Source organism: Phragmites australis, chromosome 3 (genome assembly GCF_958298935.1).
Source record: "Phragmites australis chromosome 3, lpPhrAust1.1, whole genome shotgun sequence".
Taxonomy (NCBI): Eukaryota; Viridiplantae; Streptophyta; class Magnoliopsida; order Poales; family Poaceae; genus Phragmites; species Phragmites australis.
In genome coordinates, this window is record NC_084923.1 from 45,548,901 (window position 1) to 45,576,265 (window position 27,365).

Below are 27,365 nucleotides of genomic sequence, written 5' to 3' on the forward strand. Positions count from 1 at the left end.
ATGTGTTTGACTTCCAAGTAGAAGGTCGCATATTTGATTCTATGTGAAAGCAAGTTTTTGTGATTTTATTTTTATTTTTTCATGAGCTGACGAATAAAAAAAGTTATTAGGCCTATCGTGTCGTGGGCCGGTACAACACAGCCCGATCTTATATGTGCCGTGTTTAGGCTTGAGTCGCGGTACATATATCGGCACGACACGACCGTTTAACTTAAACAGGTCATATCTTAATAAACCTGTGCCAAACCGGACCGTCCATTTAATCACCTCTAAATACATATTCTCTTGACTTTTCTCGTCAACCTATGTATACAGTTATAAGCAAACAATCACACGTTTAGCGATCGTCGTAAGACTTATCAACACCAGCGGGCGGGTGAGCGGGGCGACGTCGCTGTCGGCGGCCGTTCCACCCGCTAGTGGGGCGTCGTCCGTCGGCGTTCCCGAAGCCGCAACGGCCCCAGGTTTGTTGCTCCTACTCTGCTCCCACTTGCATAGTCAGTCTCACAACCAAAGCAAGTGGTGGAAGCACGTGGAACCGGATTAAGCTATCAGGATTCACGTCACCGAATATGTGACGAGTGGTCTAGCATAGCAAGCCTGAACTCTGCACAAGGTGCTATCTTGCTTCTGGGCTGAAGCAGAGGCTTCCATTTCTTACCATGTAAGCAAAGGGAATTGAGTGTGGCAACTAAAGAGAGAACGGTGGTTAATCAAGCTACTGAACTAGAACCAGACATAAAAGAAGTGCTTCAAGAGGGCATCCGATTCCATAATCTTTAATCAATTTATATATGTTTATGTTACAGCGTACTGATTCATCAATCGTATATGTATGAGTATGAACTACAGTATGCTGACAGCTAAGGATACATTTATACTCTTCCAGTGTTACAGAGAACCAGAAGAGGAAGAAGACCTATAGGTGTATGTGGCTATGTATCTCACACTCTCTGTACAATAGCAGTAACAAATCAAACAATAGTACTAGCGCCAAACCAATGAACGAATAGTGTTCGACAAAAAACTTGGATGGATCAGATCCGCGCGGCTGTTCACGCGGTCATGAGGAGGCAAGGCTTCTTGAAGGCGAGGGGGCTCTGCACCTCCTCGTCTTCCTCCCGCATCTTGCCGGCCTTGGCGCACCGCCACACGAACTCCGGCACGGCCGGGAGGTTGAGGTCGAACGCCCGGGCGGCAGAGCTGCCGTTGCCGGAGCTCCCCACCTCGGATGTCTCGGCGGCCACCGCGGCCACGAGATCGGTGGAAGCGGCACCACCCACGCCGCCGTCGTAGTGCTTCCTCTTGTGCCCGCCGAGCGCCTGGCCCGTAGGGAACTCCTTGTGGCAGATGGAGCACCTGTGGACCCTGTTAGAGGCCGCTCCGTCGGACGACGCGGCGGTGGATGAAGTGGCCGGCTCACGGAGGTCCACTGGCGGTAGGATGGTGATTGGGGCGGGGGCCTCCACGAGGAGTGCCGGAGCAGCAGCAGGAGGGGGGGTCGGCTGCTTGACCCGGTGGCTCGTCTTATGGCCGCCGAGCGCCTGGTAGGAGCCGAAGGACTTGCCGCAGACGGAGCACTTGAACTCAGCGGCGGCCGGCGCCGCGAGGGGCGGAGGCGCCTGGACGCGGTGGTGGCCACCACGGGAGAGCATGAGGAGGCAGAGCGCGAGGTTCTCCTCCTCCGACCGCTGGCGGCGCGAGCGCTTCCTCTTGGCCCACCCCTGCAGCATGTGGCCGCCCTCCTCGCAGCTCGTGGCGCTGCTGCTCGTCGTCAGTGCCACCTCCTCCTCGTGCTGCTGCTCCGGGATCACGGCGTGGAGCAACTCCATGGACGACATGGCTGGCACAGCAAGCTAAGCTTCGCTGGAGACCGGACTTGTTCTTGGCTGCGACTTGTTCTTGCGCTCGGGCGGTGGCTTAAGCTGTAGAGTGGTCGCTTGGGCGTCTCGCTCTCGGTGTGGTGTGGTGAGGAGCTGGGGAGTGAGGATGTGAGGTAGTTTTAAAGCGGTGGCGGGTGTATGGAGTGGGAAGTTGCGTCGTAGGTGGGGGAAGCGAGGTGGTCGCGGCGTGGGCGCGCACGCTGTGCGGGAGGGAGGGTGACAGGTGGGGCGAGAGGTGCCGTGGGGACGCGACGGCAGCGGGTGGGGAGCCGGTGGAGTGGCGGCGAAGGAGGGGCGGGCGGGGGTTGGGTTGGGTCTCACTCGGACTCGGGTGGGTGGAGTGGAGGCGGTAAGGCGGCAACGAAAAAGTCGTGGTCAACGTGGAGGGGAAGACACGGCCACACGAGGCAGAGGAGAGAGGAGGCCAAGGCGAAGCCGGGCAGCGCAAGTGGAGCGGTGGTAGAAGCAGTGTGGTTGGAGTGCGCGCGCGCGAGAGAGAAGTGTGCGTGGAGTGACGACGACTGGCCGGCTGAGGAGGCTGCACGGTGGGTGTGAGAAGCCGTCGTCGTCGTCGTCGGTTGCGGATGGATGGGTTGGATCGATGCAGACCCGGTAAGGAGATCGAGTCCATTTCGCCGCTGAACCTGGCAAGACGGACTGATGGAGCCGGAGCGGATTAAGCAATACTAGTAAACAATTATTAAGGGTCGATAGTTTAACTTGACCGGAAGCTGGAGAGTTATCTGATTGCCAAACTGCGACACGAACTGTTTGGCGAATTACTTTTGTCCACCCGACTGATGGAGCGGTTGAGATGTTACTTAAGTTCGTATCGCTCAAAGTTTTTTCAGACCAATCTAAGGTATTAACGGGTTAAGGCTGATTGGTGCTTGTTACGCGCCTCTTTTTGTTTTTTATTTGGAGGATACGCGTTTCTTTTGAATGTTTTTTGTCACGTAATGTCGTATTGCTAAGATCGCAAAGTTATCCAGTGGTTTCTTTTCATTCAGCGACTCAGATGGTGTGCTAGTTTCTTTTGTCCGGTCAGGTCAACAACAGTGCAAGGTGGAAGCGAGTGAAGCGATCGGTAATATCGTCGTGCTGCAAGCGGAAGAGGAAGACTAAGCATTTAAGCACATGCGTAAACAAGCCCGGCCGGAATGGTCTTCGCCTCCTGTTCTGGCCAGACGGTTGCAAGGCCGAAACTAACGAACCAACCCGGTAGCAAGTCAGACTCGGACCAAGCAATAGGTCCGGAAGTGCGTGCACGGAAGATTCCTGGTCACCTCTTCTTCTTCTTTTTTTTGGGGGGGGGGGGGGGGGGGGGGGCGGGAGCTTCCGTCGGCTGAAGTGGTCTCAGCTGTAAGGATCTTCTGCAGCTACCAGTTAGGTAGGCCGATCGTGTCTTTATTGATCACAGCTGTTGACGCGCGCGCTCACACGCATCATATGTACGCACGCGCGTCATACACGAATACACGCAGGTTAGTGACCTCTTGCACAAACTAGCTAGAATTGCGGACGTGGATACTTCATGGATGATGGGTATACGTTTCTTATGGTCGCCGGATGGCACACGTTTACAGACTACATGGAGAACATACGTGAAATTTGCAAGTTCATCCTCTCCCCAGCAATCTATAACATCTCAATGGGGTGGCATTCCAGCAATCTATTACATCTCAATGGGTGGCATTCCGCTCCTCTGGGTAATCCACATCATCATCAGAACACCAACATTCGTCAAACTCGTAATATGGATCGTATGATACGAAATATACATATCAAGTCAGGTCTTCCGCCCAATTCACCAGCACCCGATTACTCGCGAACTCTCTCTATTCCCTTTTCCATCGTTGTCGTCTCCTCTAAGCGTTGCTCGCCTCCGCCTGCAGATGAGGGTGCTCGACCGGTGCTCAGGCCCGCCTGCCCCAGTGCTGCCGCCCTCTCCCACCTACGGCCTGCCTCAGCACCTGCCCTTGCGCTGCCGCACTCTCCGGCACGCTGCTTGTCGTGATTGCTGCCAGCCGTCTCTAGTCTGTGTAGTGTGAAAGGGCACTTTGAAGCTCCATATGTTAGTTTCATATTTGGCTAATCGAATCTTCTGATTTATACCGACTGCTCTTATATGTTGTGCAGTCATGACTTTTTTTCTCAAAAAATGGCGTACAATTTGAACAAATAATAGTATTCAAATATCAGCTCAAATATTTGAAATACAGATACAGCATTTCACACTGTTGCAGATTTGGAAAGCAGTCAAAACACTAAGATGTCTGATGACATTCTCTTGCAGATGCTATCTAAGATGGACGATGCGGTAAATCTACCATCATACATTCAAAACACATTATTTAGCTCTTTGTTTACGTAGTACATATATTTGTTCATTGTCACTAATACTTGTCATTTCAAATGACTTCTGAACTGAAAGAGATAGAGATGGAAAATAGTGACACTACTGCAGAACATATTATTAGCTACGGGTATTGAACCACTACTGATTATTCGGTACTGATACTTAATATTGGAATTGCCATAGAAACTCACAATCACTACTGGTTCGTGGATCCAACCGGTACTGAAGCTTTTTAACAATTTTTTTTCGCAACCAGAGGAACCCGACCATTCACAAGTCACGCGATTTTCGCGCATGTGTTATTCCAGTACTTGAACTCATGACCTTAAAAGCTTCTCGCGTGTGACCCATCTAATCATTTCACCTCTACTTCGTTCTTGAGTATAATAACAAAATCAATCATTTTGATCTCTTCTGATCAAACGTTTGAACGGCTATTTGGACATCTAAATGACATTAAATGAAAAAATTATCAACTACAAAATTGTAGATCTAGTTAAGTTCTACAACTTTTTCATATTTCATATAAAGCTTGTCTCATTCTACTCCGTATGAAAAAGTTTATGTCTAATCTATGCAGTTTTTACATGTTTATTTGTGCATTTATATTGCTTTAAATAAAAAGTGATCAACTATAAAGTTGTAGATCTCATCGAGAGCTATAATTTTTATATAAAGTTTGTTGTCATTGAACTTCGTATGAAAAATTTATGTATTTTTTATAGTGAATTTTTTGTTTATATTTTATTTCCAAATAAACTAGAGTTGGAAATATTTTTATAAATTAGTATGTCACATGAGAAGAATATTAGTGATTTTTTTATTTTTGGAATTTATTTGTGATATTAAAATTTGCTAGAAGTTAGCAAAGTATGCTTTTTAAAGAATTTTAGTTAAATATTGGTTTAGATTTTTTAACCAGACCAGTTAAAATGAGTTTCTAGCGAGTTCTAGTTTACTTATAAAAACTTATAAAATTTTTGGATCAACTATCAGATAAAATCGAGCATGTACACATAAACATGACCACCCAGGTTATTGCTCGTGATGGTGGTAGTGGTTGTGCTCGCTCATGGTCGTGGCAGTGGTACTTGACGTGGGGCATCTAAACAATCTTAAATAAAAAATTTTAACTACAAAGTTATAGATCTTGTCGAGAGCTATAATTTTTATATAAAATTTGTTATCATCGGATTTTGTATGAAAAAGTTATAATTTTTAAGATAAAAGTATAATTCTTCATATGCCATTGGCTAAAGTTTAAATCTTTAATATGTCATTAGGCCCCACACGCCAGTGACTAAAGTCACCCCACGTGTCATAGACACACGATGACATATTAGGGATTTGTGGGTTTTACCAGTGGTATATAAGGAATTGCCATTGAGATAAAGTGTCATAAATTATCACTGCTGAGTCCGGAGCTGCTCGCCATCAATCAAAATTCTAGGTCTAGACAGACTATCGGTGGTAGTTTATAGCAAGAATTAGAACTTATACCGACTATCAGTTCCGGTTCTTAGCGGCTCTGTTATAGTTTGAGCATGGAAGGTTAAGAACCGATAATAATATATTTTTACTGTCGGTTCTTGCACAACCGACAATAATAAACTACTATCTGTGATCAGTTCTAGTGTAATGTGAGATCCAACACCTATATGGACAGCTGCGATGCAGGAAACTCACTTACGGTGGTTGACTACGTCAATGTAACTTACAGCTTCTACAGAAGAACTGAGGTAGAATTTTGAGACCTAACCCAAAGTTATTTGTAATTACCATGTAGCGCGAATGAATGATCATTTGTTATATATGCAAATTATGATAGCATCTGGCATTATATATGGGGTTTCTGTTATATTTTTATTGGAAATTTCACTGTTGGGCTGTGTACTTGAGAGCTGATTGGGCCGGCCTGTTTCTCATCGGGTGTTTTGGCCCGAGCCCTGTCGTCGGTGTGAAAAGGAGTCGCTCAGCTCTAGGGTATTCAGCTGGGGTTTCTCCGGTGGATAAGGATGAGGCTGGCCAGGGATTGCGGCGGCGGCGGAACTACCCTGCCCGGTTCCCTTGGGTATGCGGTTTTGGGGCGGATTCGTCGGCCAGGTGACGCGGCGTGAGCCTCCCCTTCTTATGTGCCTCCTCCTTCTCTCTGGAACTTGGTTTTTCAGTGTGTGATTTCCTCACTCCTCACTGATTCTTTTCCGGTCTGCTCTGAGCTGATTAAACCCTAATCTGTTGGGTGCCCGATCTGATTTTGTGGGGGCCGGGAAGAGAAATCTGTTGGTGGCCGGAGCTGCACGGCTGCAGTTCAACCGCGCTTGCAGTGGCAGCGTGGAGAGGCTTTGTATCTCCGATCTCCTTCTCTCCGTCGGCAACGGCGGGTGCTAGGTTTTCTGGGATAGCGGCTATTGAGTCGTGCCTAGCCTCACTTCCTTTCGACTTTGATCGAAATTTTGCTGTGAGTAATCTTTCTCCTATCCCTCTTTCTATTCTTGCTCTGTGATGATTGTGGTTATCTGATATTGGGCTATTTGTCAAGAATAATAGCAATAGAATTGTGGTTATATGGATGAATGAGCTGTTGTAACGCAATCGAATAATGGGCTGGTGATGGTTCTCTGAGGTCTGTTATTGTCCATCCTAGAGATGGCAATGATCTTGCAGGCTGCTGAGGGTAGTCTAAATTTTGTTATTCTCTGTTCAGAGATGGTATATCATAGTCTTTACTGGGTAAATGTAATGATTGCAATCTTTGGTAGATTTCTCTACCTGTACACCTGTGCTAAGTCTGATACTGCACATTTCAGTCTTTGTGAGGCCTTCTGTACTGTTGCAGCTCATTGTCCAGTGATTTACTTTGATACAATGTCCAAATTCTTTATGCTAGTTGAGGTCTTAACAATAGCCCAATCAATGATGAACTTTGTAGAACAATTTGGGAGCAAGACTCTTGAGTCTTGGAGCCAATTGTCATGTAATAATCTGAGAGCAAAATTTTATCATCCTTTATTCTGTTGTCAGTCTATTGGGATAGTTGCTCAATTGCTCTGCTATGCAAATCAGCTAATTAAGGTACACATGTTGAGCATTGTAGTTGCTGTCTTTTTTCAATTATGCAATTACTTTACTCTGTGTACAGATAGCTCAGATCCCTGTTTTTTTAATTGTCTCTATGGAATAATTTTCATGCTCTATTTACCGCATATATTTCAACAGTTTCATGGTTATTGAGTAAGCATTACCATTTTCCTTAACATAGAACACAAAATCACCTTCATTTTTTTTTTTGAAAATACTGTAATAATCGCCCCTTAACATAGAACACAAAATCACTTCAATTTTTTTGTTGAAAATACTGTAATTGTCGCTGAAGGGAGCTGCTTTCAAAAGACATTTTTCAGGTTTAATTCTCATCTCCTAGAAAATTTGCATCTCTTTCATCCCCTAGCGGACAGGGAAGCATCACTTTCATTGTTTATGGGTCTTGATTTCTTTGGAAAGCTGTAGTACCTAATGAAGAAACAGTAAGGTCAATAACTCCATCCCAAATGTTGAATAATTAGGTCTTATAAAAAATATCTGTACTGGCAATCTTTGCTTCCATTGATATTCAACAGTTAAGATTAACATCACTTGAAAAAAAAAAAGGCCGTCAATGATATGTTTGTCATATTTTCGGATGTTTGGCTACACAATCATGAGGTATTTCTATTTTACATTAGTTTTTGATTTTATATTACTGTTATTATTGAGTTCTACTCTCAGGATGTTCATAATTGAATAATTTATTCTCTATTTTCCATAGGTCAATTCCTAAGCTTGGTGTCTGGCGCTTGCTTCAAAATTCTCGAGAGTTTGTTCCTGAATTTTTGCCACCGTATAACATTAGGCATCTCACTCTACGAAATATTGGAATTGAAGCATTGGAAGTCTTAAATCTAACACTGTGCAAATAGAGCTAGAAAAAGTATCTTGTTTTTCTATCATTCTCTTAGCTAGGTTATCTCATAACTACCAACTTTTTTTCATCTGTGTGTTTGGATTTTGTTTTTAGATTGAGAATAATTTTAGCCTTAATAACAGGCCACACCGCTCGCTATCTTCTAGTGTTTTCTAAAGCTTCACACGTGCTGACAAGGGTCAGTATATGGCTTTATCCTTGCTAACCTACCTCTCCTGGTTAACGAAGACTACCAATAGTATATCGCTAACAGATAAACATGACAGCCTATATATGTTAGTACTGTACTACACACTTGGTGTACCTATAGCAGCCTCTGCTGTCACTCTACCTATAGGCATGTCACGCACGTTGTATCCCACCTAACACGTCGCTTGCCTTGCCTTGCCTGGATAAAACTCGCATTTGAAGTTGAGACTTCAGACTCCATGCTCCACGGACGGACGATCCTCTACCGGCAGACGCAACGCCCACGTACGGAGCACGGTAGCACCGTATAGGCAGGGCATTCTGTATCGCCGCCACCGTTGATTGGGCTGCGCGCGGCGCCGAGCGAGTCGTCGGTTCGTTCCCCTGGACTTTTTCCATAGAGGCGGGCAGGCTGGTCACGCAGGAGGCAGCACGGCTCGGTTCGGTGGTGCACGGCTCCACGGCGTCGGCGTCGGCTTCCGCGCGAGGGCGGACGCAAGCGAGAACGCTGCGCACGCGAGGGGAGGGGAGGGGGTGCGGGGTGCGCAAGCGGCACGTCCCCGTCTCTGCCCCAGCGGCTGCGTGGCCGCCCGGCCGTTCCGCCCCCATCGCCCCCACGTGTTCCTCGCGCGCCTCCTCCTCCTCCCGCCTGCCGCGCGCAAGTACATGCGCAAGTACAACTAATTTAGCGATTAGATCGGGGCGGGCGAGAGAGGGGCCGGCGGCCTAACCACCTGCCTGCTGCCTGCCTGCCGTGCCTTGGTTGATTATCGTTGGGCGCTGGCCAGTCACGACACTGGTGGCCAGTGAGCAGTGGGCAGCGCCCAGTGGCAGCAGCTGCAGCAGCCGTGCTTGCCGGTCGGTTGCACTGGTTGCGCGCGTAGCGACGTGTCGTCGCGTGGGTTCGCGCAGGTCACGGCACCGGGACGCGCGGTGGCGGATGATGCCCCACGACGCTGCGGGTGCAAATCTGAACGGGAATCTCGCGGTGGTTGCGCGGTTGGCTCGTGGCTGGTGACCCTGGTTATTGATAAAGCGCCTGCCTACCCGGCTACCTATAAACAGGATTAGTAGTAGCATGAAGGCTTTGGTTGGTTGAAAGGTTCCAGGCTACCAATTGCTCTCAACGGCGTGTACAGTGGTTTAGACCACCATTGTCTATAAATCACATCCATGTCATTTATAGACAATTTTAAAAATAACTCTTTTTTGCGAATGATTAAAAATAACTCTTCCAGTGATTTGTTTATACAAGTTATCTAGAAGGCTCATATGCAATGCTATAAACAACAATAACCGCCTATACAATAGTTTAGACAACAGTAAGCTGCCTAATAGATCGTCTGTTAATTAATAAACAATGTTTCTCTCTCTCCTCTCTCATCCACGTCACTGAAAATCTCATATGACATCTTTTATAGATAGTTGATATCACACCATTGTACACGCGCTAGAGAGTGGCTATAACTAATCTTTTTCTTGTTCTATTTTGAGAGTATGTTTCTTTTTTTTTCCAGTGAAAAACATGCAGAACCAGTCAAACAACATTGTGAAGGTATGGCGTGGAAGAGCCTTTTTAAGTGTACATGCAGGATGCACACATCACACCCCACTCACACCCTACATACTCACACATGCTGGGAATAGATTAGATAGCTTTAAACTCTCGGTGCGTGAGAAACAGTGAGCGACTGGGGCTGAACGCAGGCGGGCTGACATGCCAGCGATCGATCTCTAGCGTGGAAGAGCTGGAAAGCAAACGGCACTCTCACCAAATCTAGCCCACTATATTCTCTTCTTCGGCGTTCGGCCCAACAAGCCTGGCCTGATTGGCAAGACACCGATTATACATAATGAAATAAAAATTATCCCAAGCTCGCGATGTACGTCAACACCTAAACATGGATGAACGGAACTTAGTTACAATTTCTGCTACTGAACCGCCACTCATGTCTTGTGAAGATATCTATCACAATAGTCTCCAACATACGGTATCTCACTTTTATACGATGTCACCCCTCATCCAGCAATAAAGACCAGAAGCGGATTCAATGTGTTCCTATGAAAATTACCTGCATAGAAGATTTAACTTCTGCATTGTCAAAAATAACATCGTGAATTAGACAAATTGCGTAACAAAGATCGCTTGTCCTAACCAGAATTTGGTACTTAAGTTTTGGTTCGCCCCATTAAACCAATCTTCAAACGTGTTACAAACACTACTTGGCGGGTGAACCTGTACCGTGGGCCATATAAATTTAGCAAAGCTGTGATAAAAAAAAAGGTGTTGTACCCATTCATGGTGCAGTGAGTTGCTTTAAGCTACAGAGTGTTACTAGCTAGCTGAACTGTCGGTGCCCTAACTGGTAAGGTCTAATAAGTACCCTAAGTAGTTGTTTGAGTTTGATCATTTTTGGGAGAGTTTGGATTGGGATAATTTTCTTGCAAAGTTTTAGTAACTTCCAAATGAAATAGCCTCACCCAAACAGGGCATTAACCTCTAATTTCTGGGTCGATGCCAGTAGTTATTGGGTCATGCACTGATGCTAATGAAAAATGAAGGAGCAAAAAAAAAAAGACAGCTACACAATTTCCAGCTTTGCATTTTGCAAGACTGTCAGCATTTCATACGTGCTTCCAACCCACCGGTCCAAAGCTATGCTATTGTCCCTGCAAGTCAAACGAATTTAGCCAACCGAGTGTCTAGGAGAACACTTGCCCAAATTTTCAGAAGGGAAAAAATGGCCAAAAAAAGCACAGCTCACTTGTGTGTGCTTATGAAATTCAAGCACTTCTTTGTCGCACAAATTTATTTTGCACCAATGGTATAACGCCATGACGGAATGACGCGTTATGATCTTTTTTTTGGTCGGTTTTGATCTACTTATTTTATGAGGTAGATTCGGGCCACTTGATCACAGAGTTAGCACTGCATATATCTTCAAATTGTTGCCCCTTGGTGATGCGTTCTTTTTTTTTGTTTGGACTTCACTTAATACCTTACAGAGACTTCAAGGGACAATTCGCGGCGGCCGAGCCAGTAGGGTTCTGGCGGCCAATCCAGGGTTCTGCATATGCGGTGTAGTACATATGACTGATTCTGCGTGGATACATATACTACATATTGAGCTGGACTTGCCATTCCAAGATGGTCCAAAAACTAATGGAGGCAGCTCGAGATCATGTCGAGCACACCTTCAGTGGAGTCCTCCAACTGTTGGGCGTGTTGTTTCGGATCACACACTGTCTCTGTCTCCATTAGTGTCACAAGCTCTGCATGCACGCTCGTGTAAATGAGGCGTCGCATATCACCATGCAGCTGTTCGATCTCCATTTCATTTTCAGTTTGACTGAGAAGGCGATTACTTGCCTCCACGACCTCCCCTTCTTGATTATTCCGACAACTTTCATCTGCAAGTGCAATTCGTTTCTCCTTTTCTTTTCTACGGTCAAAGCGATGTTCTTCAGAGTTCAGGCTCGTCTCTCTAATCATAATTCATTCCCCAATCAGAACCATTCCGCGTATCTTGAGTTCTTGACCACCATTTCTCATTTTCAAAGCACATTTATAAGTGGTTTTATTTTCTGAAACTTGTTCAGATTTTTCTAAGCAGGCACTCTCCCCGAGTTGCACCTAGCCACCTGAGCTGTATCAGAAACTGTTAAAGTTTATGACAACGGCCATACAAATACTCATTGGAGCCTAATGGCATCCACCAATCTGAATTCTGCATTCTGATAACAGCTCAAGAACAAAGCTCCATTGCCCCTTGTGCTTGCATTGCACACTCCGATCATCGCACCATGTCACAAGCCGAACTGCTGCACTGGTGCTCGGCGCACCATGCGGCGCCGGCGACGGACGAGGAGTCGGAGATCGTGGCGCAGTTCCTCGCGGCGCCGTACCCGTACCAGGACGACGACGATGAACAGGACCAGAAGCATCTGGGGGACATCAGAGCCAGCTCCACGTACTGGCCCGACCAAGTCACTGACCCCAGCGCCGGCGCCGGCTACTGGCCTTCCAGTGGGGAAAGCAGCAGCATCAACAGAAACAGCGGCGGCGGGGGAGGATACTTCGATGTCGACGATGGCTGCTACTACTACCTCGGCGAGCCCGACGTGTCGCTCGGGATCAACACGTTGACGCTGCCATGCACGTCCATCGACCTCAACCTCCTCGGGGACGGGGAGGAGGAGAGGAGCGCGTGCGTCCATCCGCTCCTTCCCAACCCTTCGCCCGCTGATCACATTCGCACTGGTCACCTCAGAGGCGGCAATGAGGGCGCCACAGCTCGCGCCTCGGCGTCGCAGCCGCAGCCCAAGCGGAAGGTTCAGGCCGGCCGGGACGGTGGAGATCTTGGACTGTACAAGAAGAAAGCTCGCGCTTCAAATAAGGTACGCAATTACGCAAACCTTTTTCTAGAAGTTGGTGATCACGGAGAGTTGGAACTTGCAAGCTGCAATCTTTAATATTGTTGTGACTTGGTGAAACTAATTTTGCTGTGGTTGTGTACGTACTCCTTAGAAGCAGGAAACGAAGGCCGCATCCAAGGCTGCGCAGAAGTGTAGTAAGGGTGATGTGCAAAGCAGCAGCAGCTGCTCGGGCAATGAGTCCAGCTGCTCCGAGGTGAACCGCCGCTCGGAGGCTCACGTCGGCGGCGGCAACGCGAAGACTCGGGCGGGCAAGGGATCTGCGACCGATCCCCAGAGCCTCTATGCAAGGGTGAGCTCAACGCGCAGCCGGGCAGGTTACTCACTGCACTCGTTCTTATCAACTCACAAGTATTGATTCGGAGTTTGGTTCTTTGCAATGCAGAGAAGAAGGGAAAGGATCAATGAGAGGCTCAAGATTCTGCAGAAGCTGGTGCCTAACGGAACCAAAGTAAGCGATCATCTCGTGCTCATTTGTGCGATGTCAAATTGCCATTGCCAGTGCGAATATTTGCTTACTGTCCTGAAACATTTTTGCAGGTTGATATCAGCACCATGCTTGAGGAGGCAGTTCACTACGTAAGGTTTCTGCAGCAGCAGATCAAGGTAATCAAACAGACACGCTTCTTCTCTAGCCAGGAGCCTTGTGTTCGTTATCTGTGTCTGATCAGGTAACTTTGTCATGAGCAGATGCTGAGTTCTGACGAGATGTGGATGTACGCGCCGATCGCTTACAATGGCATGAGCTTAGGAATCGACTTGAAGATCTCCCCTCCTCAGTGATCGACCTGAGTCGCTTGCTTTCCATCTGAAGAGTCAAAAAATGGATGAATTAAGAGAGATGTTTTACTGACGGTTTCCTCACTGACGAAATTACTGTTAATTTTTACCTGTAGTTCTGCCTATAGGTTTCCCGCTGTCTTGCAACGGGGTCATCGTCGTTTGCAAGAAGTAATATTTAGGTCATTTTCCTGGAGCTACTTGCTCTTTTCGGCTCCTCTTTATTCACTGAGTCTGTATGAGTTACAGCCGTACATGGGAACACATTTGAGACATATGCCAGATTTTGTACTGATACCCTGTCAGGTACACCATTGTTGTAAAATTTATACATATTTTTTTCTCGCCTGGTTGGCGTTGCAGTTGAAAAATGGAAGAGAGGAATAATACAAAATAACACATGTTGCAAGACCTGTAATACAATTTATATCACATTCTTCGCAGCATAATGAAGCGTTTTGGCTAGTTGTTCTGTTGCTGTATACCTTAAAAAAACATTACTACATTGCAGCACGATAGATTGTTGATTTTTTTTTTATATCAGTGATGATTACTGATTAGAGTTATCTTTGATGCCAGAGTACAGATCTCAACATCGATGCTGAAATGCCACTCCTCGCCCACTACTCACCTCATCTCTCTTCAAATAAAACTTGCCTATAACTTTCAAAGAAATAAATCATAGAAAATCAAAGGCGCCAGCACACTGAACTAATTACGATCAATGCACAAATGTTGTAGCCATCGTTCACGAGAGGCAATTAAAGATTTCGCATTCAGATCACGGCTATTGGATGAGGATTACCTCTCCGATATGATATTTCTCAGAGAAGGTTTCAGCAAGAAAATCACTTAAATGGACCCTGTGAAAACGACCAGATGGTCAGTATAGCGCGATGACAAAGAAATTCAAATGATACAGGGCATCCCAATCTGCACATGTTTCTCCTTTTGCCAATTGACATGCATTATTACTTGGGCCCACAAAATCATCAAGAATGGTTACAAATATGATCATGATCATTACACAACATCACATCAACAACATATCATATGCTACAACAACCCCCCCCCCCCCCCCACCTAATGTCCTATGTGTCTGCACAATTAGGACCATTAGTTTTACCTACAGCTAAACCCTAATAAACATGTTACATGGGAAATGGAATCATTTCCCCAGAAAATAAACATTAGACTCATGTCACAAGGCTCCCTCATTCAGCAACAATCCGCTGTGATCATACCGTGGTAGTGTCCTTTACATGCCTCAGGACTGTGCATTCTTATGCTGCTTTTGGCCCAGATGTGTGTGCACATAGATGTGCTTCAATGCGAAAACAAGTTTATTGCTTCCTTCCCGTTAGACCTTGGCAGTGGACTAGGCTGAGGATATGCAATTGAAAAATGCATACCGTTCGGTGTATGGGCTGCAGAGCCCGAACTGGAGGCAGAACTCAAAGGTGGAGGTGACAGGCTATTGATTCCCAAGTTGGGTAGGGGTGTCAAACGATAAGCCAATGACCCAGAAGATCGAGCACTGCTTGTTTCACTAGCAGAATAAAGAATGACAGGGTTAACACTTGACAGTCTCAAATAATGCAAACATTTCATCAGCAGATTCAACATAAACTTGAGCAGCAAAAGGTAATAGAAGTACTCACCCATTTGCATGTTTCCCTCTCATACATGAATCACTCTTCCAGGGTATTTTATCTCTTGCGATGTTGTACCCAATATCCTGCCATCAACCAGCTAAAATTAGACACATATATTAAATTTGAAACTTTGGATACTGTGTGTGCGCACGAACATGTGAGCAAGAGAACAGAGAAGACTTACTGGGGATTTTATTCCTGCAAAAGAATGTATTGAGCCATGCTGGTTGTAGTGATTTGAATTTTGGATGAATTGGTGTTCAAGCAACTTGCTTGCTGTTAGTCTCTCTGCAGGGTTTCTCTTGAAGCAGCATCTTAGAAAATTCTTCCCTTCAGGGGACAGATTATCCGGAATTGGTGGGTCCGTGCGCAACACCTTAAACATTGCAGCTGGCTGTAGCTCCACAAAATGCAGAGTTCATGATTAAGAATTCAAAGACACTAAGTCATTTTTTGGGCCGCTAATGACAAACCACACTCCATAAATGGAATCATTTAATTATCACCTCATACGGCTATATTAGGCAGACGATATCATATGCAACATATTGAAATACATTCTTTTGTTCCATATTCAAAACTTTGATTAGCCCAAGGTGCTACGTAAGACAAATTATCACCATTCATTAGATGAACCCAAGGTAAAGAAAGGTGAGCTACTCTGATGGTACACATCTAACTCAAAAAACACTGGGAGGCCTTCACAATAACTTACCCCTTCAAGACCGCTCCAAGGAGGCTTTCCTGTAAACATCTCAATGATTGTGCAACCAAGGCTCCAAATATCAACAGCAAGATCATAGCCTACACTTTTATCAAGTGTGGCCCGAACAACCTGCAATGTAAAATGTGCTAGTATGACTGCGCCATTACAGATGCTTACACCTCTATTTGGATATAAGTAAATAAAAGAAGATTTTGTAGATACAAATCATTAATTTGCTGAACCAAACTTTCTTGAGCATGCTTAATGCTATGATTTCATAACCACCAGCAAGGTAGAAAACTAATACAATTACAAGAGGTCATCACGGTATCTAATCTTGGTGAAAAATAAAGGGGACAAGTATCCACTCCACATAGTCACATGGACTAAATACATCCACATTATTTTACCCTACCTTAGGAAGATTGAATGGCGATTTTTGAGAAAAATAACTCTACGGCTTTTAGAAAATAAATAGCAGGAAGATACAAGCTTCATTAAGTACAGGAATCCCCTTCACACTGGGAACAGTGTTTAGTGTTTACTTGTTTATTTTCTAGATGATGCCTCAAAACTCCAAGAAATTCATTGGAGCATCTATTTCCCAACACTCCAGAACATTGTTATCAGCACAAATTAAAGGTTCTCATTCATACAGGAAACTTAAGTCCTGCTGGGCCCACATCCTGTTCCAGTCTCTACTATGGAAAACCAGAGCCATGAAACTACAGCAGAAAATGAGATGATCAAGCCTTAAACTTGATGCTGCAAGAGTATTTGGATGGCAGTTACAGCTTCGCTGCTTAGAAATCATGATAAACATTTAGATCAATTTAATATTTGAATCTCAGCATGTAAAATATATGTGAAACCTTAAGGAATCATTGAAGACCACAAGAGAGCATAATGTGACTTCTTTTGTATACAAAAGTGGATCCAACTCCAAATAGCTCTAAAGAATCCTGAGGATGAAGGTTATCCTGGCCCTGTTTTGCCCAGCCCCAGCTCCAACCTTGAAAGATGGAGGAGCAGGAGCCTGGCCAAGAACTGCCTTTCACAGATTTATAGAATGAAATAGAATGACCCATACTCTTATCATAAGAATAAGCTTTGAATAATTTAGTTTCCCTCTTCTAAAACCACAACGCGGTGAAGTTAAGGCATAGTATCAAAAGGAAGGCACAAGGCACTTTACTTTGGATGCCAAAAAAAAAGGGAAAACACTGGATCCCTACTAGATTAACAAATGCATTTTTTTTACTATACTTGGTATTATGAATAATGTATACAGATAAGATTAAGCATTTGCAGCACATGAGCAAAATCAGCCTCATCGCAACCAGGACAGAAAAGGAAATGGTGAAATTAATATGAAGAATAACCAGGTCGCACCTCAGGAGCCATCCAGTATGGTGTTCCCTTCAATGACAGATTAGGAGCTGCAGTACTCAACTGAAAAGGAAAGAAAAATGTGCTAAGAAAATAAACCACAAAGATAACGATGATGATAACCTACAATATATAAGTCCACAGGACAAAATAAACTATACATTGATCAGAAGTTGCCCCTGGAAAGTAATGCATTAAAAATAAACAAAGAGAATATAATTGCAAATGATATAGATGGCACATCAAACGGATCTCTATGAAAAAAAGAAAGCAAACAGAAACACAAGAAAAATTTCTGAAAAAAGGAGGTTAAATATTTTACCAAGCACATTACTTTATAAACCATTCATAATACTATTATTTATACAAACTATAAATCATCTCTTTGGACTACAATTAAGTAAAATTCAGAATGCATCATTGTTGAAATACATGTTAGATTTTGAATTATGTATTGTAGGTGGAATCAGCTAGTAACTTATATTCCACAAATCAATTAAATAGTGCAATCATATTGGACCGTCTCCAATTCGATCCAAGATCCCAATCCTAAGCAGCTATATCAAATATTGATGCTCAACAATTTGTGGCGCATGTAGAGCAATCATTCAGTTCTCAATTTATCATAACACCATTTACAATTAGAGAGGCAAGCAATTGCTTGGATAAGTTTTAAATCATTCTCAAAGTTGCCATGACATGGATGGACATGCTATTATTGTCTTGAATGTAATAATAATAAGCTTAATGGCAGGTTTCCAACAAACCAAATCCAGGGGCACTACTACTGGATAATTGTGTGTAATAGTGATAGGCATCATAGAAAGCTATAGGTCAATTAGAACTCACATGCTTAGCCATTCCAAAGTCAGCCAATTTGACTACACCATTGATATCAACTAACAAATTTGCCCCTTTGATATCCCTGAAAGAGAACAAATACATTTACATACATGTGTACATTTTCAGCATCATGCAATAACCTCAAAAATGAAAACATTAGCAAAGGTAGGGTCCGAAAGAAGACAGGGTGTTGCGAAGTGCAAAACAAAAGGGTACTTGCTAATAGACAAAGCTGAGAAGATCTAAACCAGCCTCCAGAAGGATCAAGATAGAGCTCTTAGATTAAGAAAACACAATAAAGTGAACAAACATTGAAACCAGAAGGACATAAGGACAAGATGGAAATGATAAAAAATAATCGAAAAGAGCTATGAAACTGTTAGGTTCAAAAATTAAGCAAATAGCAATGTTAAGCTATTATTAGTTCAAAATTTTGAAAACAAGGAAATAGAAAGGTTACCTATGCATAATCTTTTGGCTATGTAAGAAAGCAAGACCCTTGAGAATATGGCGCGTGAAGTTACGGATGACTGATTCTGTCAGTGATCCACAATGTTGATGGACATACTTATGAATTGAACCAGGATGAACATATTCCAGGTATATGTAGAACCTATCTTCAATCTGCAAGGGATCCTCCAAATAACCATTAGATAGCACCGATAACTGGCACAGTAAATACCCTTAACATAAGGAGAACTTACAGTTTCACTGCCGTAATACTGCACTATGTTTTCATGCTTAAATTGACTAAGAAATTTTATTTCCTGAAACAAATATGAGAACCAGTCAACACGAGCAAGTGCAGGACTTGCATAATCATTAAATAGAAGAAGATAATACTGGACCACAATTGCATTAACATTATCCAATCAGATTACTGAAAAATAAGATATTCTACAGTATGCTCAGAAATTGGGCTCTCACATGAGAAGCATATAGTATTGTGGGTACACAGGCAGTACAAAAGGAATGCACATCAAATAAGCACCAGCAAAAATATGTAACTAAGAACGCACGAAGAGATGAAAGAAATTTGATACGAAACAATCAAATACAACAAGAATGTACCGATTACCATTAGTGCAGAGTAAACAGTAATAAAATAAGGAAGACCAAACCTGTTCCAATTGCTTCAAAGACTCAGCAGATTTAGAATCATCTGGAATTATATTGACCTCTTTCATGGCACAAAGAGCTCCGGTGTGCCTATATGTGGATTAAAGGGAATAATGTTCAGAATTTAAAATGAAGTAATGATCGTAATGCTCTATAAAGTACATTGCCATACCTATTTGTGGCCTCATATACGCATCCAAATGTGCCACTGCCAAGGAGTTTTCCTTTTTGCCATTGACCAGCCACTGACGGCATCTCAACTTTCGGAACTAACTGGTGGCTTACATTTGTCTGATTTGGGCTTACAGAAGCAGGAGGGAGAGGTAATGGGTGAAAATCGGCACTCCCATTGCCTTCAGGACGACAAACATGGTTCTCCACGAACAACTTTGAATGCATCGGCGATGGAGGTGCACTTGGATTTCTTGATCTTAGAACCGGACTTCTCATTGGACTAGAGCGAGGAGAATGCTCCTGACCACCTGCAAACTTTTCAGGGGAGGCACAAGGAGGTGAAGATCCCAACAGATCAGAAGACCAGACTGACCGCGCTGACCATACATTGGTATCTCGGATAGAGATTGCAGCAGCTGAGAAGTCTACATTACTCAATCTTCGAGGACTTTGTGCAAGGCTTGAAACCCCACTGCTTGGAGCACTTTTAGCAGGAATGTTCAATCTGAAGTTCAAAGTTTCAGCAGAGCTGTTATCCTGGAACTTCTCTTTAAAACCCTTTCTCCGTTGACCACAGGTAGTCCCATTTAACCGTAAATCATTGTGCTCATGAGTCTTTTGTACAGTTTGGGCCATCAATCTATTATCAGAGACATATGAACATCAGGATCTTCAGTGATGCAGAATTACAGTGTTCCCAGGGAACAACATGCTTGAGAAATGGAATTAATCTAAGCAATGAGTCATGCAAAGTTCACATATCCAAAGAGAAGAAACTAAAATATATAAATGCAGTACTGGACGTTTTCATTGTTTGCGGTACAATTTTTAACGACACTATTGGACTACACATTTTAACAGTAGTTTTGATTCAACAATTCCTAAACTTGTTGAATCTTTTAAGTTTACCTTAGAAGCTTCACAGGAGTCCACTTCAACCAAGTGAAACTACACTACAGCACAAACAACCTTAGTCACTCGTCAATTAAAACCCCATCCTAGCTAACTTTTTTCTATCATGTCAAGATCTAATAAATTCACTAGAAGTTTAGACAATCATCATGAGCAGATGTCATGGTTTCAATAACTAAAGCATCACACGTACAAGTCATCATCCTAATATCGTTAAATATCATGATTCATGATCTCCCAGTAAACCATGAGCTAGTAACACCCCTCCACTGCTGTGAAGTACTAAAGTTACTAAAATCACAACACAACTCATATGTATATGTGTGTCTGAAATCCCTGGTATCCATATTGTCAAAATCACTATACTGCTAAACTCTGTAGCACAGGATACCTTCCCTGGTCTCTAAACCCCTGGGCATTTCATGGTCCACCAACTAAAATATTCAATGTATATGTATCAGAGTCATGCAAAGTTCACATATTCAATGAAAAGCAACTAAAATATATGAGTAAATTTCAAAAAACTACAAGTTCTTTGGTATATGTATCAGAAAAATACACATTTAAGGGCGTGTATAAAAAATTACACATTTAAGGCCACAGGTAAAAAAAACTACAGGTTTTATAGTTTTCTGTCATCCCCTGCCACACTTGACAAGGATGGCCCACATGTCAGCCTAACACAACATAACAGAGCCGTAATATTTTGTTACACCAACATGTGGGACAGTCTTGTCAGATTTGGTTGGAGGTGATTCAAATTCTAAAACCTGTAGTTTTTTTTTTTTTTAAACATGAGGCCTTAAATGTGTAGTTTTTGATACATGCTCTTAAATATGTAGTTTTTATCTTTTTGATACACAGTCCAAAGAACTTGTAGTTTTTTTAAACTTACTCAATATATAAGTACAGTACTGGACGTTTTCATTGTTTGCAGTACAATTATTAACGACAGTCGACACTATGACTGAAATATTTCAACAGTAGTTTCGATTTCACGATTCCTGAACTTGTTGAATCTTTTAAGTTCAGCTTAGAAGCTGCACAGGGAGTCTACTTCAACCAAGTCGAATACTGGAATTACCAACAGCACTGAAACAACTTTCGTCACTCATCAATTAAAATCCCATGTTAGCTAACCTTTTTTTCTATCATGTCAAGATCTAATAAATCACTAGGAGCTTAGGGCTTGTTTGTTTGGGCTTCTGCTTTTGGCTTTTCTGATAAGCTGATTTTGGATTTTAGCTCTTAGCTTTTCCAAAATATTTTTAACTTCTCAACAAATTTTTAACTCTCAGTTAGCTTCTCAGCCTCTAGTTTATTTTCTCAGAAGTAGGCTTCTCCAGAAGTCACTTTTAAGCAATCCCGTCTGTTTGGGCTTATGGCTTCTGACAGCAGAAAAGCCAGAAGCAGAAGCCCAAACAAACAAGCTCTTAGACAATTGTCATGTGCAAATGCCATGGTCTCATGGGATGTTATATGTCCAAATCAATAACTAAAGCATCACACACACAAATCATCAAAACACAATACATACAAGGTCCAAAAGAAAAATAACTGTGGCATATCATCTTAATATTGTTTAATGTCATGACTCATGATCTCCCAGTATATCATGAGCTAGTAACACCCTGCCACTGCCGTGAAGTACTAAAATTGCAAAAATCACAGCATAACTCTTATGCATATGTATATCTGAAAGCCCTAATCCCTGATACCCATATCGTCAAAATCACTATACTCTATAGCACAGGATACCATCCCTGGTCTCTAAACCCCTGGGCACTTCATGGTCGACCAAAACTGTTCTCATTCTCACTGATGCAACAGCATGAGTATATAGTGTTATCCTTCTGCGATGTTCAGATTGCTAGTAATCACAAATTGACTTTGGAATCCTCAAGCTGTGAGGGTGACACCCTTGCGAACACTCTAATCTCTTCACGATTTACAACCGCACTAATTAACTTTGCACAATTTTAAGGAACTCCATTAGCGAGGTAAAACATACTAAAACGTAAAAAATGAATCACCTTGGCGTGAGCAACGGCGGCATCCTTTCGCCCCAAGTATCTAAAACTCCGGGCGCTTCCGCCGCCCGCACGTTCCAGTCCCCGTCGACCATCCTCGGCGTCGGCGACGGAAGCGGCCTCCCGGGCCCGCGGCACGGCGACTCCCCCTCGCCGGGCAGCGGCAGTGGGTGCGTCAGCAGCACGGGCGTCGACGACGACCTCGCCGGCGCCACCTCCATGTTACTCGGCGACCTAGAGATCGGCGTCGAGCTCGCCGTCGCGAGCGCAAACCCCGCCGACGCGTCCCTCGTCGCCGGAGCATCCAGCCCGAGCGCGGAGACCCCGACCTCGAGGTCGTCGACGACGTAGCGCATCCGCCGCGCCCTGATTAGCCGCGGCTCCCCGCCTGCATCGCGGCGGGGGTTGGAGCCGCCGCCGCCGATGATGCGGGAGGTGGAGGCGCGCGGGGGGGACGCGGGCGTGGAGGCGGAGGAGGAGGAGGAGCGGGAGGGGGAGGCGGAACGCTTCCACCAGCGCATCGGAGCTTATGGGGACAGCGAAACCCTAGTGATCATGTAGCAGTGGAAATGGCGTCGCGAGGGGTGGGGATCGGTGGGAGGGGAAACGACGACCTCCCACCGCCATTTGGGCTTTTTTAGTTTCTCACCTGCTATCGTATCGGAGGCCACGCGGCTTTGAGGAAAGAAGGAAGCCGAGCGAGTCAATGCCTCCGGTGCTGTACACGGATTTGTGAGGGTGTGTTTGATTTCTAGATCTTTATGCTACGAAGAATCTTGAAAAAAAAGGTTCGTTTAGTTACATTTAATCACTGTTACAGCTTGATTTGATGGTATAAATATATTATCTTATTTTGATTCAGAAGTGAAGTTTAATTCGAGTCTTACTCAACAGTATGATTTTTGCTAATGCAGACGGAATCATATGTATGTGTCACAAAATTATCTTCGTACAACTATCTAATCACAATTTTAATTTTGTCATCACTCATACGATATCAAATTTAATCAATTAAATGAAAACTCAACTCAGACTATTCAAACAGATACAACCAACTAAGTATTTTTCTTTTCAACAAATATAAGTCGTTTCCCCTTAACCTGTTTATACGATACAGCTTTATAAAATCTCGTCTACGAAACCAAACACACATTTCTATTTTGTTTCCTCTCTGTCCTTTTTTCCTTTTAATAGCACACGCATTGCAATTGACAAGCCTTAAAAGTAGGGCTGATAATGGATCGGATTCATGTGAAGTAAAATTATACCTAATCTAAAACCTGCCAACCCCAACCCAACATGAACCTAAATTGCCAAACGGGTAAAAACTAGAACCTAAACCCAAACCTATTTAGCGCCCGTTGGATTTTGAGTGTCTACCGACTCCTGTTTAGCAGTCAACAAATAAATCAAATCGGGCTTGAATTTTATTAGGATAACCTAGCAATTGTAAATATGGGGGAGGGGGTTCGGGAATTGACCTCGTCGATGACGGCGAGAGGAGGGGCTTGAACTTATCGGACCTGCGGGTTAGGAGCATGGGCTTAGCAGCGCCCGGAGGAACAACGACGTGATGAAAGGTTTGGCTCGTCGGATCCACTGGTCGGGAGCACGGACCCATTGTTGGTGATGTTAGGGGCAAAGGGCCGAGTGGGGAGGGTCAGGAGGGAGGCTAAGAGGGCCTGGGACGGCGGGGGGAGGAAGCGATGATTGTGAGCCCAAGAATGGGTATGCAGCTATGCGTCGTATGCAGCATGAGTGCGTGACCGTGTGGTGTGACCTTGAGTTGTTGGGTTGGGTGATGCGGTCATGAGGATGCGGTGGGCGCCTGGGTGATGTGACCTTGGGATGGGTTGGACCTATACATGAGAATGGATTTCGGGTGACCCATAGGTACCAGCGGGTGAAACTAAAAACCCGTGCCTGGCTCGACCCGTTTTTAAGTACCCGACCTACTAGATTTGTAAACAAAAATTTAGACCCAAACCCATCAGACACAAAAGCTATGAATATTTAAACCCACATGTCCATAGCCAGCCGTATTGAGAAGATATCTAAAGTTAGATTTGTTAGATTTGTTATGAAAATATTTATGGTAAAATTGCACGTGGGTTTGCAAACGTACCACTAAAAATCCCTGAATTACTATTTTAACATAGATAGTTTCATGAGTTTACACCATTTGCCATCGTACCATCGGATCATAAACCAACAGCTCAGATTAGTTTTGGGTCATCTCCATCATCTTCTCCATCACTTAAAACAAAGTCCACCGCAGTGCCCCACCTCCATGGCCATCCCCTTCCTCTCCTCCATGACCACACCACTGCCATCAATAGCTACCCAAACTCTCTCACGTGAACCTTGCATGACTGATTTGGTGCCCGCAGCTCAGATCCGATCAAGTTTAGGCCTACAATGCATGGATCTGGTGTGGCTTGAGCTCACGGCTAGCCGGAGCACGTGTCCACGGAGAAGAGGTCCATGTCAAGAGGTGACAACAAGCATCTAGGTGTTTTGCAATGCAGCCAATGAAGGAGAAGGACAAGTTGTTATCGTGGGTCACGGGTGTAGTAGCGGATGATGTGCTAGACGGAGAAGAAGGTAGCTCCCTCATCCCTGCCATCGCCATTCCCATCCCCATCGGCCACCATGCAACGCCGTTCTTGTTCTGGAGGTCGAGCTTGTGCTCCTACCACTAATTTTATCTTACAAGTGCTGCTACAATATAATTTATTCTTTCTTAATTTATGTTACATTAGTGAAGAATGCACTTATGGTTCACGTATTTTTATTCAGTAGATGTAGATCAATGAAAGAAGGTACATGCGATCCATTAAATAAGAACAATTTCAGTATTTTTACTTGGCAGCCAACATTGTTGTTCATATTACTGACTACCTTCTTTCTCTGTTATGTGCAAAAGTGTGAGCATTAGATGATTGAACTGTTGTGACAGTTGCATTACCCATCCAGTGTCTAGGCTTTGTAGAAAGTTTATGCTGAGTTGTTGTTTTCGCATAAGCAATTAGGCAAAACATTGAATTTATTTTTCCCCACTTTGTGCAAAATTTTATGCTGCCAATCAGATTATGTTGTATTGGATTGATCTATCACATTTTAACGTATATACTATAAAAAATTGTGGTTTCAAGAATATGCAGGCGTTGGAGACTTGGATTAGGGGACAAGTTCAATTCCAACAAGTTGATTAGTACTAGCGTAAGAGTTGAAGTTGACAAATACAAATCATGCATTGAATCATATATGTATCTTGCCTGAATAGTGACATTTCTTGATTACGTCATGCTTATGTTGATACAAACGGTAATATGCTGCTACCTATTTTGTGCCTTTCATTTCGTCCATGGGATGATGAGATTATTTTGGACCTTTCAAGCAATCGAGTTCTTCTATTTTTGTGACACAGTTTTTACCATCATGCAATATTATTGTGTTGCACTACGTGAAAAAAGCTCAAAAGTGACGAGTTATAATCATAATAGGTGACAGATACCGTATCTGTTACCTAAACGTATCACTAATAACTATTTATATTGGTGACGGGTAAAAACTTGACATGTCACTTATTAAGGTTATAAGTGACAGGTCACAGTTTATGACCTGTTACTTATGGTTGATATTTTCCCCATTTTTTGACATGAAAAAATCAAAACAAATATTTTTTTCACCGAAACATCCTAACGCAAGGCTATCACCACTCGCCAGGTGATTTTTCACACTGTTTTTATAATTTGCGTTCCGACGGAATCGAACCCGCGACCTAGTCTCTCGCGCGTAGCGCCCTTACCACCTCACCCTCGTGTGCGTTTTGAAGGAAGCTGTAGATGTTATCATTTTAATTTTTTTTGTCAAAGGTCATTGGTGATGGGTCACTATTACGACCCGTCACCGATGACTGATTTTCATTTTGACAAATAAAATGTATGACCCAACATTTTTTCAGTAAAATGGGCATAATTTTTGCATACGAACACTAATTTCGGTGTTTTTGATTCTACGAACATTTACAGGAAAAGTTACATCCATTTATCACTGACTTTGTCTGGTTCAGCGAATTTTTGGAGGTCAAAAATGGTCTGGAAGATTAAGTTCTGCCACTGGAAGTTTCTGCACCGTTTTTGAAACGCACATTTGTGCCCATAGTCGCCACTCTTTACATCAAACTTGAGCAGAAATGTACAATAGTTTCTATTCTAGTGTTGTTGAAATGAGAAAAAAAATGAGAAAAATAAAATAAAATAAAAAATTAACATCATTAGTGACAGATCAAATTATGACGGGTCTAGAAGATGAGTTATCATTAAGTAATGGGTAAAATTTTCACCCATCACTAATGACTGGTCTAAGATAATATGTCACTAATGAGTTATCATCAATGACGGATCACAACTACGATCCATCACTTTTTACTGTAAGTAACGGATTATATTACGACATGTCACTTATATAGTCTCTTTTATTTATTTTTCAAGTAATATTGGCTTCCGACAGTTTGCACAAGATTATAAAGATGTGGTTGCAAACTGGAGTGCGTGTTGCAATCTTGATATGTCAGCTGCTCTGTTTGCATCTTGTCTGAGCTAACGTTGAAATCATATATGACATCCATACCATTCTAGGAAACGTTTGTGATTTTTGTGGTATATAAACTTTGTGCTTATTTTCACGATCTTGTGATATGCGTAATGAATTTCTCATATTATTGATTTCTTTTATTTTTTATTTTTAAGACTATTTTATTTTTTAAAATTTTATCCCCTTGTTTGCAAACAGCCGTAGGAAAAAAAAATCTGAACGGAGAGATCTCAACGGAGAAATAAATTGCTCTTAAAACCCTCTCAAAGATCTCCTTCCCTATAATTCCCTCCCCTTACTTGCAAACATAGCATGAGTGAGAGTGACGGTGT

General features: G+C 43.4%; 3 protein-coding genes across 4 annotated transcripts; 1 reads left to right on the plus strand and 2 right to left on the minus strand.

Annotated features, from left to right (window-relative positions):
• Positions 1-768: 768 nt before the first annotated feature.
• Positions 769-1,989, minus strand: LOC133913379 (zinc finger protein 1-like). Its single transcript, XM_062356514.1, has one exon. The coding sequence runs from the start codon at positions 1,839-1,841 to the stop codon at positions 1,056-1,058; it is 786 nt and encodes a 261-aa protein (XP_062212498.1). The 5' UTR covers positions 1,842-1,989; the 3' UTR covers positions 769-1,055.
• Positions 1,990-12,196: 10,207 nt separating this feature from the next.
• Positions 12,197-12,875, plus strand: LOC133910781 (uncharacterized). Its single transcript, XM_062353051.1, has one exon. The coding sequence runs from the start codon at positions 12,197-12,199 to the stop codon at positions 12,863-12,865; it is 669 nt and encodes a 222-aa protein (XP_062209035.1). The 3' UTR covers positions 12,866-12,875.
• Positions 12,876-14,550: 1,675 nt separating this feature from the next.
• On the minus strand, positions 14,551-23,152 carry LOC133913381 (mitogen-activated protein kinase kinase kinase 5-like). 2 transcript variants are annotated; one of them, XM_062356515.1, is made up of 11 exons: positions 22,438-23,148; positions 19,491-20,132; positions 19,321-19,408; positions 18,904-18,966; positions 18,660-18,823; positions 18,206-18,281; positions 17,360-17,419; positions 15,977-16,096; positions 15,446-15,655; positions 15,268-15,344; positions 14,551-15,155 (listed from the first exon to the last, which is right to left on the minus strand). In XM_062356515.1, exons 1-11 carry the CDS (start codon positions 22,953-22,955, stop codon positions 14,933-14,935), a joined length of 2,241 nt encoding a protein of 746 aa, XP_062212499.1. In that variant the 5' UTR covers positions 22,956-23,148; the 3' UTR covers positions 14,551-14,932. The 2 variants fall into 2 exon arrangements, with proteins under 2 accessions (XP_062212499.1, XP_062212500.1); XM_062356516.1 differs by lacking the exons at positions 14,551-15,155; positions 15,268-15,344; positions 15,446-15,655 and adding an exon at positions 15,664-15,860 and having other exon boundaries at positions 22,438-23,152.
• Positions 23,153-27,365: the final 4,213 nt, after the last annotated feature.